The sequence below is a fragment of the Amblyraja radiata genome, chromosome 2 (genome assembly GCF_010909765.2).
Source record: "Amblyraja radiata isolate CabotCenter1 chromosome 2, sAmbRad1.1.pri, whole genome shotgun sequence".
Classification (NCBI taxonomy): domain Eukaryota; kingdom Metazoa; phylum Chordata; class Chondrichthyes; order Rajiformes; family Rajidae; genus Amblyraja; species Amblyraja radiata.
In genome coordinates this window covers 1,832,624-1,845,212 of record NC_045957.1, presented here as the reverse complement: position 1 = coordinate 1,845,212, position 12,589 = coordinate 1,832,624, and the positions used below count along the sequence as shown (strand labels likewise).

At 49.5% G+C, this 12,589-nt stretch overlaps 2 protein-coding genes across 2 annotated transcripts in view; both read right to left on the bottom strand.

Annotated features, from left to right (window-relative positions):
- Positions 1-12,589, bottom strand: part of LOC116984164 (protein rapunzel-like) — a 106,887-nt gene that overhangs the window by 73,677 nt on the left and 20,621 nt on the right. The gene's annotated exons all lie outside the window — the stretch shown is intronic.
- LOC116985648 (protein rapunzel-like) lies at positions 668-1,921 on the bottom strand. The gene has a single exon (XM_033040515.1). It carries the CDS (start codon positions 1,884-1,886, stop codon positions 714-716), a length of 1,173 nt encoding a protein of 390 aa, XP_032896406.1. The 5' UTR covers positions 1,887-1,921; the 3' UTR covers positions 668-713.

Below are 12,589 nucleotides of genomic sequence, written 5' to 3'. Positions count from 1 at the left end.
CGCTGCGCCACCGTGACCGTGACCGGAGGACATCATTTGAAGGTGAAGGTGAAAGATTTAATATGAATCTAAGGGGTAGTTTTTTCACACAAAGGGTGGTGGGTGCAGTAACTCAGCGGCATAGGCAGCATCTCTGGAGCAAAATAATAGGTGATATTGTTTTGTATTATTATAAATTATCTCTTTGTTTTTCCGTTTGGCGGCTTTTTAGCTGCAGCAAGCACGAATTTCAGGGTTCCGTTGTGGTTACAAATCGCAATTAAACACTTGACTCGTGACTCGAATTCATTGAACTGATTACCGTGTACATCGTCTTTATTTTCACAGAACCGATTAATCACTTTAAGCACAAGCAATGACAACAATGCAAGGATAAAGGGCATCCGGAGACCCCGCTGCCGGTGGCCATTGTGTTGTTTGCCGGGCAGCGGCGGCTGAGTGCAGGAGGTAACCAGACAGGGTCGTGTCTGCAGCGCTTGGTGTTCAGCGGACGGTCAGTAAACTGGGGAAGCGGCTGCTCACCGGTTGCACACCGACGGTTTTACAATCCGACGGTGACCTTTGATTGGTCTCTAAGCGCCGAATTGTAGCGCTGATAAATCTAGGGCGCGGACACTGAACTGATTGGGTCCGGATTCACTTTAATCACATATTTGATCTGTTTAATTTCCAACATACCCCGCCATGACGGGACCGGCTCGCCTCTGGGGCCATCATGTGGAGTGGACACAGAGGGTGACCCCACTGTAGGTCTCCCAGAAGTGGCAGGCGTTGGGGAAGTCCTTGTGGTTCCACAGGTCTTTGTAGCGCCTGACCGCGTGGACCACGTAGTTGTGCGGGACGTTGGTGGAGATGAACTCGAACACTTCTCTGGCGTCACTCCAGCCATCCTTGCCCTGCATCAACTGGCCGATCTGCGACTCGTCTATGGGTTTTGGGTCGATGGAGTAAGACACAACCACGTTGATGTTATTGAGCCGGAAAAACTCAAAACGGTTTGGGCCACCAACACAGTGATTGTCAAAGCCTGAGACAGGATCATAGACGCGCACTGACCAGCGGACCCAGTCGTATTTCTTCACTAGTCCCTCCAGGATAAAGGTGGCGCACCCCTTGTTATCTCTCTCCCCCTTGTCCTTCACCATCCTCTCGACATCTATCTCTGCCTGCTGCGCAAACTCGCTGACGCACCGATCTACCATGGATTTCATTTTGGCTTCTACTTGCGCCAGTTTCTGGTTCCACTCTTTCTTCAACGCCTCCACGTCGTTGCCGGTGACGGCGGCGTGGCCCAGGAGAGCGATCAGACCGATGCAGAAGAGCTCCTTCAGCCGGCAACACATGCTTTCCATCAGGCGCCGGTTCCTTTGGTCGTAGCTCATGGCTGTCTCCAGGATGGGCTTCCCAAAGACTGCGGAGAAGCCCATGACCGCGTCGAAGAGCGTGTGCAGGTTCTGGTCGCCCTTGGTCACGTCGAAGTGGGTGAGGAATTCGTCTCGCTCCTTGTCGCGGAACTCGGGCGCTGATCTCAAGATGTCCATGTATTTGCGGAACTGGTTCTTGAGGTTCTCCTCGATGGGGAAGTACTGGTTGTTGATCGTGCTCCTCTCGATCTCCCACAACACCTGCCGGATCTGATCAGAAATCACATCCAGTTGGTTCCTGACGGCCTGGAACTGCTCCTTCATATAGATCAGCTCCTCGCTCTCCCGCTTTCCCAGCACCAGCTTCAGAATGGCGCCGCCCACCTGAAAGATTCCCTTCAACACACCGGCCGTGGTGGCGAACACGGCTCTATCCTGGAACAGCCCCATCGTTGCCCTTGCCTCCTTCATGTTCGCCTTCAGCTCCGCCGAAGCGCGATCCAGTTCCTCGCTGGTCGCCATGACTGGGCGTGGATCCTGGGACTCCGGGTGTGGTCTGCGCCGCGCCGCTGCTGAAAAGAAACAGTTCAAACAAATCCAGATTAACGGAGACACCAAGAACTGAAGATGCTGGAATATCAAACAAAAACTACAGCGTTGGAGCAACTCGGCGGCTCAGGCAGCATCTGTGGAGAAAATGGACAGACGAAGATTCACGCCCCCCATGTTTTGGGACGTGGGCAATAATCCCCCTATGTATTTTAATCCGGATTTTGAAAATCGGTGAATTTTTTTTAAATTAAAAATTTCCGCATTCCGCGAGACAGTGGTGGTGGGACTGAGGATCGGGGGCGCCGATTGGACGAGAGAGACGTCGATTAGCAGGCAGTGGGGGTGGGACATTATAATTCAGCGCAGGTACACAAAAATAAGGTGGATAAACTCAGCGGGTGCAGCAGCATCTATGGAGCGAAGGAAATAGGTAACGTTTTGGGCCGACACCCTTCTTCAGACTGATTCCGCGCGATGGGCGATGGAAGATCTCGCGGACGCTTTCAAAGCGCACCGGGCGATGAAAGGCGCCGCCAACGGGCGGAGTGAACCCCACGATTCGGGGCGGACGAAGCTACTGTTGCTGGAGGTCGGAGTCGGTCATCAACCAGGTCAGCTCCCGATTTTTATGTGTGTTACCCAGTGAAGGGGAGGTAGCGGGAATCAGGGGAGATCGACCTGAGGCCGGAACCAGGGACGAAACCGCGGTCGGCCACGGGATCAGAAATCGCAGCCCGGGAACACGATGAGCAGCTTGAGCCGACGGGAGTGGGACACGGCTCTGGCTCATTTATATGGGGCCCACGACCGAAACCTCGCGCGTGTCTGTGTGTGTGCGTGCGCCCACCAATAAATTGTGTCCCCTCCATGTTGTGATAGCGATTACCGCTCCTGAACCACAGATGCTGTAATCCTGAGCAAAACACACAGTGCCGGAGGAACTCAGCGGGCAAGGCAGCGTCTGTGGATGGAATGGACGATATAAATGAGCCAGAGCCGTGTCCCACTCCCGTCGGCTCAAGCTGCTCATCGTGTTCCCGGGCTGCGATTTCTGATCCCGTGGCCGACCGCGGTTTCGTCCCTGGTTCCGGCCTCAGGTCGCTCTCCCCTGATTCCCGCTACCTCCCCTTCACTGGGTAACACACACACTCGGGGGTGGGGGGGGGGGGGGGGGGGGGGGGGGGGGGAGGAGTTGCTCTGACGGTGGAGGTGAGGGGCTGTGGGTCGTTCTCATCCCTCCTTCCCTCCGTCCCTCCCCCCCCTCCCTCCCTCACTCCCTCGGCCACTCTCTCCCCCATCACCTTTTCAGCGGGCAGGGTACGAGAGGAGCAGTCGCGGGGGGGCCTATAAGAATGATGACGGCACAGCGAGAGGCTGTTCAGCCCATCTAATCTGTTCGAGTGCCAGAGGACCAGTCTCCCCAGTCCCACACCCGCCTATCATGTGTATGATTGTCTCTCCGTTGCCTGATTATCTGAGAACCTGTGAGTGAGACACTCCGTTTCCAAGTGTCTTCCACACCATCGCAGCTCTTCATCGTCACCTTTCCCTCGTACCCACCCACGCCCGCCGTCATTTCAGCTAAACCCTTACCCTGTGTCGAAGGCACTCTTGTGTCGCCTTCTTCCTGCTGCTTTCCGCGAACTCAGAGCTCTTGCCACTGCCTCGATTCAACAGCTCTGCTCCTCCCAATGCCTTTCCCCGCCTTAACTAGCAGTTGTTGTGGGTCAGTTGACGGCAGGAGCCCCTCCCCCCTGGAGCTTCCCTCTTCGATCACGTCTTGGAGCCTCCACCCCCGCCCACGTCCTGGCCAAAGGGCGTTTGTCAGGAGTCCAGCAAAACTGGGCGGGGGATTTATGGCAGCGCTGGAGATATCAGCAATAAAATGAACTTATTAGTATCGATTTAATATTGTCACGGGAATGGAGAACCTTTGAAACATGTTGTTTTGCGTGCTGGCCAAGGACATCACAACACATACCCTGGTGTGTAGGATAGTGTTAGTATGCGGAGATAGCTTATGTCAGGACCGTCCAGTTGCCTGGTAACTGCGGGGGGGGGGGGGGGGGGGGGGGGGGGGTGGGGGGGGGGGGGGGGGGTGAGGACTGTTCCTGAATCTAGTGGTACTTGCTTTCATGTATCCGTGTCTTCTGCCCGACGGGAGAGGGGAGAAGAGGGAATGACCGAGGCAGTGTGAAGTGTAGATGGGGTCGATGGCCGGGAGTCTGGTCTGCGTGATGGACTGGGCTACAATCACAACTCTCGGCAATTTCTTGCGGTCTTGTGCCGGACCGTGTTGTAAGTGCGGAGGCACAGGCCCGAGTTAAAGACACGAGACAGATACTCGTGACTATGACTTTAAAGCGGCAGAGGTAGAGGAAGGAGAATTTTTGGCAAAATGGCAGGCAGTGACTAATGGGATACCGCAAGGCTCGCTGGTGGGGTCGCAGCTATTTACAATATATATTAATGATTTAGATGAAGGTATTAAAAGTAACATTAACAAATTTGCAGATGACTCAAAGCTGGGTGGCAGTGTGAACTGTGAGGAGGATGCTATGAGAATGTAAGGTGACTTGGCCAGGTTGGGTGAGATGGCAGATGCAGTTTAATGTGGATAAATGTGAGGTTATCCATTTGGTGGCAAAAACAGGAAGGCAGATGGGAAGTTGGGAAATGGGGAAGTACGTCGGGATCTGGGGGTCCTTGTTCATGAATCACTGAAAGTAAGCATGCAGGTACAGCAGTGCAGTTTTTGTCTCCAAATTTGAAGGCCATTCTTGCTATCGGGGGAGTGCAGCGTAGGTTCACAAGGCTATATTCTCGGAATGGTGGGACTGTCATATGTTGATTGAATGGAGCGACTGGGCTGGTATACTCTGGAATTTAGAAGGATGAGAAGGAATCTTATTGAAACATAGAGGATTATTAAGGGTTTGAATATGGTAGAGGCAGGAAACATGCTCCTGGTGTTGGCGGAGTCCACAACCAGGGGCTATAGTTTAAGAATAAGGGGTAAGCCATTTAGAACGGAGTTGAGGAAATACTTCTTCACACAGAGTTGTGGGTCTGTGGAATTCTCTGCCTCAGAGGGTGGTGGATGCCGATTCTATGGATGCTTTCAAGGGAGAGTTAGATAGAGCTCTAAAAGATAGCGATGCCAAGGGATATGGGGAGAAGGCAGGAACGTGGTAATGATTGTCGATGATCAGCCTTGATCACATTGAATGACGGTGCTGGCTCAACGAGCTAAATGGCCTACTCCTGCAGCAATTGTCGATTGTCTCTAGTGTCCTGGCTCTCGGTGACCCAGGCCACCCCTCCCCCCCATTCCTTTCCTCCCTTAGTCCATTCCACCTCCCCCCACCGCATCGTCCTGCTGATGTTGATCTAATCTTTGTTTCTGGGCGGCTACAAGGATTGTCAGTACAATGACTCACTCGACCTCTCTCTGTCAGGGATTTGTTATCTCAGTTGCCTTTTAAGCTGATTGTGTTTATCATCAGAACGCATGAACAACGTCACCCCGTGACCAGCTTTACAGAGGGCAGTTCTGTAAACAAGTTGGGAAGGTAACAGCTGTCAAGTCAGGTCAAGTCCAGTTTATTATCATCTATATAATTACGGCGAGGTGCAAATATCATTGAAAATCTTGCTTGCAACAGTATCATAGGCACATAGGCTCAGACAACGCACAAATTATACATTATAATAAATTCCCTAATACAGAGGAAAGAAAAAAGCGGTGCAAGAAACAAGGTATGAGTGCAAAACAGTTAGAAATGACAACTCAGTGTAAGTGATGTGTGGTGTCCTGTGGCTGAGGTATGAGTGTGTTTGTATGCGAGCACATGAGTGTAATCGGTTATGTGTGCACGCGAGTATTTCCTCCCACACTTCAAAGACGTACAGGTTTGTAGGTTAATTGACTTGGTAAATATAAACATTGCCCCTATTGAGTGTAGTATAGTGTTATTGTGCAGGGATGGCTGGTCGACGCGGACCCAGTGGTCCGAAGAGCCTGTTTCTGCGCTGTATATCTAAACCTAAAACTAAACTAAATAAACAAACTGCAGGAGTAACAGCCGACCCAGGCCGTTGCTTTTACATTGGATTCACCATCTTCCCCCTCAAGAAGATTCGACCTTCTGCCCTTCACTGATCGCCTCGTGTTCTATCTCAACCCTTCCCTCCCTCACTGGTTCTTCTGCCAATCCACCCCTGCTCACCTGAACTCACCTAACATCCACCCGCTCTTGTCCCACTGCTTCCTTTCCCCACTCTCTGCCAGTTTTCTCTCCAGCAATCCATCAGTCTGAAGAAGGAACCAGACCAGAAAGGTTGTGTGCCGTCTCCCTCCACAGATGCTACCTGACACGCTGAGTTTCCCCAATCTAGAAGTATGTTTTTTTTACTCAAGATTCCAGCTTCTGCAGTCTATTCTTTAGGTATTTTCGGCATTGGTTTTTTAATGAACATACTAAAATTCATTTCCCAAGATTGCAGATGAAATAAAAGAGAGTGGTTTTGCAAATACTGAAGATGGAGTATTGTTGTGAAAAAATTGCAGCAGGATCTTGATCGATTGGCAAAGTGGGCTGAGGCATGGTTGGTGGAATTTAATGCAGAACAATGTGAGGTGTTGCATTTTGGGAAGTATAACATGAGCAGAACTTACACAGTGAATAGTAGGGCTCTGGGAAGGGTTGTAGAGCAAAGGGAACCGGGAGAGCAGGAGAATGGCTCCCTGAAGGTGGAGTTGAACGTAGATCTGGTGGTCAAAAAGGCTTTTACACATTGCTCTTCATCAGCCTGAGTATTGAGTATAGAAGTTGGGAGGTCATGTTACAGTTGTATAAGACGTTGGTGAGGCCACATTTTGAGTATTGTGTTCAGTTCTGGGCACCGTGTTATATCTATCTCCTCCTCCTAAACCCATTCTCCCCATAACTACAAATCAAGAAAATATCTCTGCCTTCAAAGTACACACTGACTTGGCCTCCATGGCCTTCTGTGGCAAAGAATTCCACAGATTCACCACACTGAACGCGACTCCTCCCCCACTCACAGTGAAGCCTCCGCTGAGGCCGTGAACTCATTGAGACACCGGAGGTACCTGTACGAGTCTGTGGGCCTGCAGTCCATGTCTATAGCTGTATCATCAGCTGCAAGCTGACGACCAGGAGGCGATACAAGCAACTGCAGGCGTGGAACCCTGACAAAACAAGTCACAAAGTACAGGGAGAACTCAGGCAGCGTTTGGGGAGGGGGTGGACAGGCGATTTTTCGGGTCGGGACCCTTCTTCAAACTAAAATAAAGGTAAGAGAAGCGTCAACGAGTGACTGTCGGAAGAGCGAGGGCAGGTTGGAAAAAGGGAACTGCAGATGCTAGTCTGCACAAAAAGACACAAAGTGTTGGAGTAACTCGGCAGGTCAGGCAGCTTCTCTGGAGGATAGGGATAGGTGAAGTTTCAATCTGAAGAGTGTCCCGACCCCGAACCGTCACCTATCGATGTTCCCCAGATATTTTGCCTGACCCGCTGAGTTACTCCAGCACTAGGGAGGGAGATTGCAACCTTCACGTTGTCCGCCCCGTTTTGACGAATGCAATCTACCTGGCGTGCACAATTAAATAAGATCAAATAGTACAAGTTGTCCCACAACTTTAGGCTGAGCACGAAATAAGCATGAACACGACTTCACCACTCTGTGAAACGTCACCTATCCATGTTCTCCACAGATGCTGCCTGACGTGTTGAGTTACTCCAGCACTCTGTGAAACGTCTCCTATCCATGTTCTCCACAGATTCTGCCTGACCCGCTGAGTTACTCTAGCACTCTGTGAAACATCACCTATCCATGTTCTCCACAGATGCTGCTTGACCCGCTGAGTTACTCCAGCACTCTGTGAAACGTCACCTTTCCATGTTCTCCACAGATGCTGCCTGACCTGCTGAGTTACTCCAGCACTCTGTGAAACGTCACCTATCCATGTTCTCCACAGATGCTGCCTGTCCCGCTGAGTTACTCCAGCACTCTGTGAAACGTCACCTATCCATGTTCTCCACAGATGCTGCCTGTCCCGCTGAGTTACTCCAGCACTCTGTGAAACGTCGAGTCAAGACAAGTCAATTTTATTTCTATAGCACATTTAAAAACAACTCTCGTTGACCAAAGTGCTTCACATTAGTGCAGGTATTAACGTGCTACATACAGTGGTACATAGATCAACAAAAACATACATAAATACATACACACAGCGCTCCCTCAGAAGAAAGGCTTGAGAGTAGAAATAAGTTTTAAGTCTCGACTTCAAAGAGTTGATGGAGGGGGCAGTTCTGATGGGAAGAGGGATGCTGTTCCACAGTCTAGGAGCTGCGACCGCAAATGCGCGGTAGCCCCTGAGCTTATGCCTCGACCGCGGGCAGGTCAGTAACTCCAAGTCGGCCGATCTGAGGGACCTGGATGAGGTGTGGTGGGAAAGCAGATTTTTGATGTAGGTGGGGGCAAATCCGTTAAGGGCTTCCCCTTTTCGGGTGCCCGTCAGGAGTCTCGCTGCGGCGTTTTGGACCAGTTGCAGGCGGGGCGGGGATGATTGGCTGATGCCAGTGTAAAGGGAGTTGCAGTAATCTAGGCGGGAGGAGATAAATGAGTGGATGACATTTTCGAGATTGTCAAATTGGAGGAAAGGTTTTATTTTAGCTATGTTCCGAAGCTGGAAGAAGCTAGCTTTTATCATGGCATTAACTTACATAGAAACATAGAAAATAGTAAGTGTGTTATCCTAATCAACCAATGAATCTGTTTGTGTAGAAAAACACAAAGGTATTTTTTAACAATAACAACAAAGAAATGAAATTGCTCCCCTGGGCTTAAATTAAATATTTGCAGTCTGTAAAAAAAATTCTGCAAATAAAGCAGGTATTGCCAACGGCTTATTATAAAAAGTTCTGAACGTTCTTTCCCCGACCATCCTGCTGTAGCCAGGATGTGGTCTATAGGCACGTCCATTCCTTTGGCCGTCGAGGTGGATGCTGCCCTGGTGGAGTGAGATTTGTACATGTTAGTGTTTATCCCAGCAGCTTTTAGCACCTGCTTGAGCCATCTCGAAATGGCTTGGCTCGTCACCCGACCATAAGGTTTTTTATGACGGACCCATAAGGCTCTTTCACTCCCTCGAATATTTTTGGTTGTGTCTATGTAGGACAGTAGGTGGGTCATGGCACATAAACGTGGTTCTGGCGGGTAAGCCCGGAATTCCACGACTGGATTAGGTGTTCCTGGTTTGCTCTGTTTGATCGGTCCCTGGATAATGACAGAGATTTGGTCTGGAGCTGTGAGCATGCTGTCCAGTCGCAATAGGTGTAGTGACTGGACCCTCTGTGCAGATAAAAGTGCCATCAACATGAGTGTTTTGAGCATAGATTGTTCCAGGTTGAGGGATCTGGCTGGTGGCCATCCCCTGAGGTATGTCAGGACCACACTGACATCCCATATATGGGTGTACCTTGGTCTAGGGGGTTAGAGTTGTAAATACCCTTCACTAGTTTGACCACCAGCGGGTGGGACCCCATGGCCTGTTGTCCTTGAGCTTGTTTTAAATAGACAGACAGGGCACTTCTAGCTGTGTTGATAGCTGAGTCCTTCATCGTGGTGAAGGTTCGCCAGGAATTCCAGTACGTTGGTAACTGTAACGGTTTAGTAGTTGGTCCCTGTATCCAAGCAGTACTTCTCCCATTCTCTGATGCTGGACAAGTACTGTTTTCTTGTGGATGTTCGGAAGGATGTCGTGTAGTAATGGGAACCATGGCTGTGTAGGCCAGTCGGGTACTATCAAAATACCTGAAGCAGAGTCCATTTGTATTGTGCGTAGTACACGGCTGATGAGGCAGAATGGAAGAAATGCATAGAAGAAGAAATGTCCCCAATGCAGCGCGAACGCACCTACCGCTGCTGCCTCAGGGTCTGGTTCCCAAGCGACATACATAGGGACCTGGTGATTGAGCTTTAATGCAAATAAGTCGATATCTGGCGTGCCATTTTTTTTATTTAAAAAAAAAAATTAATCTTTGCAAACACTTTGGGGTTTAACATCCATTCGGTGTTGTCATTAAATTTGCGTGACCTGGTGTCTGCCACTGTATTTAGCTTACCTGGCAGGTAAGTTGCTGATAGTCAAATATGTCTTTCGACACACCATTGCCAAATTGTGTTGACGAATTTGTCGCGTGATATCGATTTTATGCCGCCCATATGGTTAATGTAGGCCACCACCGTAGTATTGTCTATTTGTAACCGTACATGCAAGTGATGCATATTCGATGCATATGCTTTTAAAACCATAAAAGGCACCCTACATCTAGAGATAGTTAATGCCCAGTGTAAGTAGTAATGATGACTCTAGGTAAGTCCATCAACCACCTGTGCTGGATATTGAGTTAGTCGCTCCCCAGCCTTGAGTACTGGCATCTGTTTGGATAGCTAAAGTAGGGTTAATGATGATGATAGGGCTGAAACTATGCCAAACGTTTTCTGCCCACCACTGTAGTTCTGATATTGCTTCAGTGGGTAATTTCATGATCCGGTCATGACCTGCATGTCGTTTTAGTGCCTGTACCTTTGCTCTTTGTAAGTTTTGATAGTGCAAAGGTCCAAATTGTGTAGCCGGAAATGCTGCTAAGATTTCCCCAATTACTCTTGCTACTTGTCGAATAGTTGGTCGCTTGTTGACCATTAAATTATTGCATGATTGAGCCAATTGTTTTGTCTTTTGGCAAAGTCACAGACATGTGAGCTGAGTTAATTGTGAAGCCCAAGTAGTCCATGGTTGTGGATGGCTTCAACTTAGATTTATCTGGATGTATGACAAATCCCAAGGTTTCGAACAACTCTTTGGTAGCTGACACAGCTGACATGCCAATTCCATGGTCTTGCCTACTATTAAGATATCATCAAGATATGCCATGACCATATGTTTTTGTCTTATTAATATTGCCAGGGCTGGTTTTAGTATCTTGGCGAATAATCTTGGGGCTGATGTTAACCCATCGGGTAATGCTTTAAACTGCCATCGCTGCCGTATCCAGGTAAATTTCAGGTATCTGCGATGATCCTTGTGAATGGGTACTGAATAGTAAGCATCTTTGAGGTCAATGATTGCCATGAAGTATCCTTTAGAAATCAGTTGTTTGGCAGTAACAAACTTTTCCATTTTGAAATGTACATACTTAACAAAACATATTTAGTGAAGTTAAGTCAATGATGATGCGACACCCACCATCTTTTTTAGTTTTAGTGAATATATTTGACACAAATTCCAAGGGTTCATGTTTTGTTTTTCCCCATGATACCCTTAGTGATTAGTTTCACCAGTTCAGCTTGTCCCTCTCGTTTCTCTTTAACTGAGAGGGAAAAGACCCTCTGGGGTGAACGTTGAACTGGTGGCAATTTTTCTAGTATAAATTGTATTTTGTATTCACTAATGCTATTGAGTATATACTTGTCAAGCGTTATAGACTCCCATGGTTCGTTAAACAGGTGTAAATTCCCCGCCTGTTAGTATTGCGCCCCTATTTTCTATATGCTGGTAGGAACCAGACCCACCTACCTCCATGGTTATGGGTGTTTCTTCTGTCTCTTTCCAGACCAGCGAGTCTGACGTGGCGGTGTTGTTGGGGGGTGGCGCATTTTCCATGGGGTCCGCTCTTGGCCTTGGTCGAAAAAAGACTTCGGGTGATAAAATACAGACCCCGAGCTTTCACCTCTCCCATATGGTAGACGTCGACTGGTGGATGCGATGGGGTGCTGCCGCTTGGGTATTGTTGTTTTGGGTTTGCTCGTCCCGGGGCCTGCCATCATGAGACCAAAAGTTTTAGAGGCCTCTTCCATATTTTTTACTTTTTTCGTGAGGTTTTTGCCAAAGAGCAGTGTGTCTGGCTCAGTGGCTGGGGTTTTGCACAACCCCGCGAATTTTGGATTTAGGGCAGGTCTTATGATTTATTTACGGAGGTTATTTATCTCGAACTGTGTGTTTGTACAACAGTGCGAGAGTGTCTTGTTGGTTAGTGGTCATCTCCGTATTGTCCACAGAACGAGTAAATGATGTGATGGCTGACGTCAGGAGCCTGAGGATCCGCTGCAGTATCAGCTCCTGGTTCTGAATATTTGTCCCGATGTACCCCCAGATTTGGCTGTTGACAGCGGCACTTTGAGGGACTCACAATTTCCTGGAGCTGTGTACATTTTTAAGGCCTCATTAACCACTTGCTCCTGTAGGGGCCTGTTGGAGAGGTGGTTGATGCTGGCCGCTGGTTTAGGCTCTAATGGCCCTCCTGCACGTGGGGCTGCCACGTAGCGGTCCACCACACCCAGCAGCTCTTCCTGGTACTGCACCCCTTGCATACTCCCGACTTCTTCAGCCAGCTCCCCTCTTCCTGACCAGCCCAGTCCTGGTCACCAAAGCTACCCTCGGGTAAGTAGGAAGCGATGGCCAGTGCACAAGGCACTGTGAAGGGAGTGCCTGAACTCCCCCTGCGAGAGCGCCCCTCATGCAGCGCCCCTCGGTGGAACACCTGCTCCAGGTGCCGCTCCGTGCGGCTCAGGCGGCTGTCTCTCCCCCGTGCGGGTGGAGAGACGTCCCCGTCCGACAAGTCGGAAGCCACCGGCCGGACGCT

Coding starts and splice junctions, on each gene's coding strand:
- LOC116985648 (XM_033040515.1), bottom strand. CDS start 1,886: ATGGCGACCAGCGAGGAACTGGATCGCGCTTCGGCGGAGCTGAAGGCG.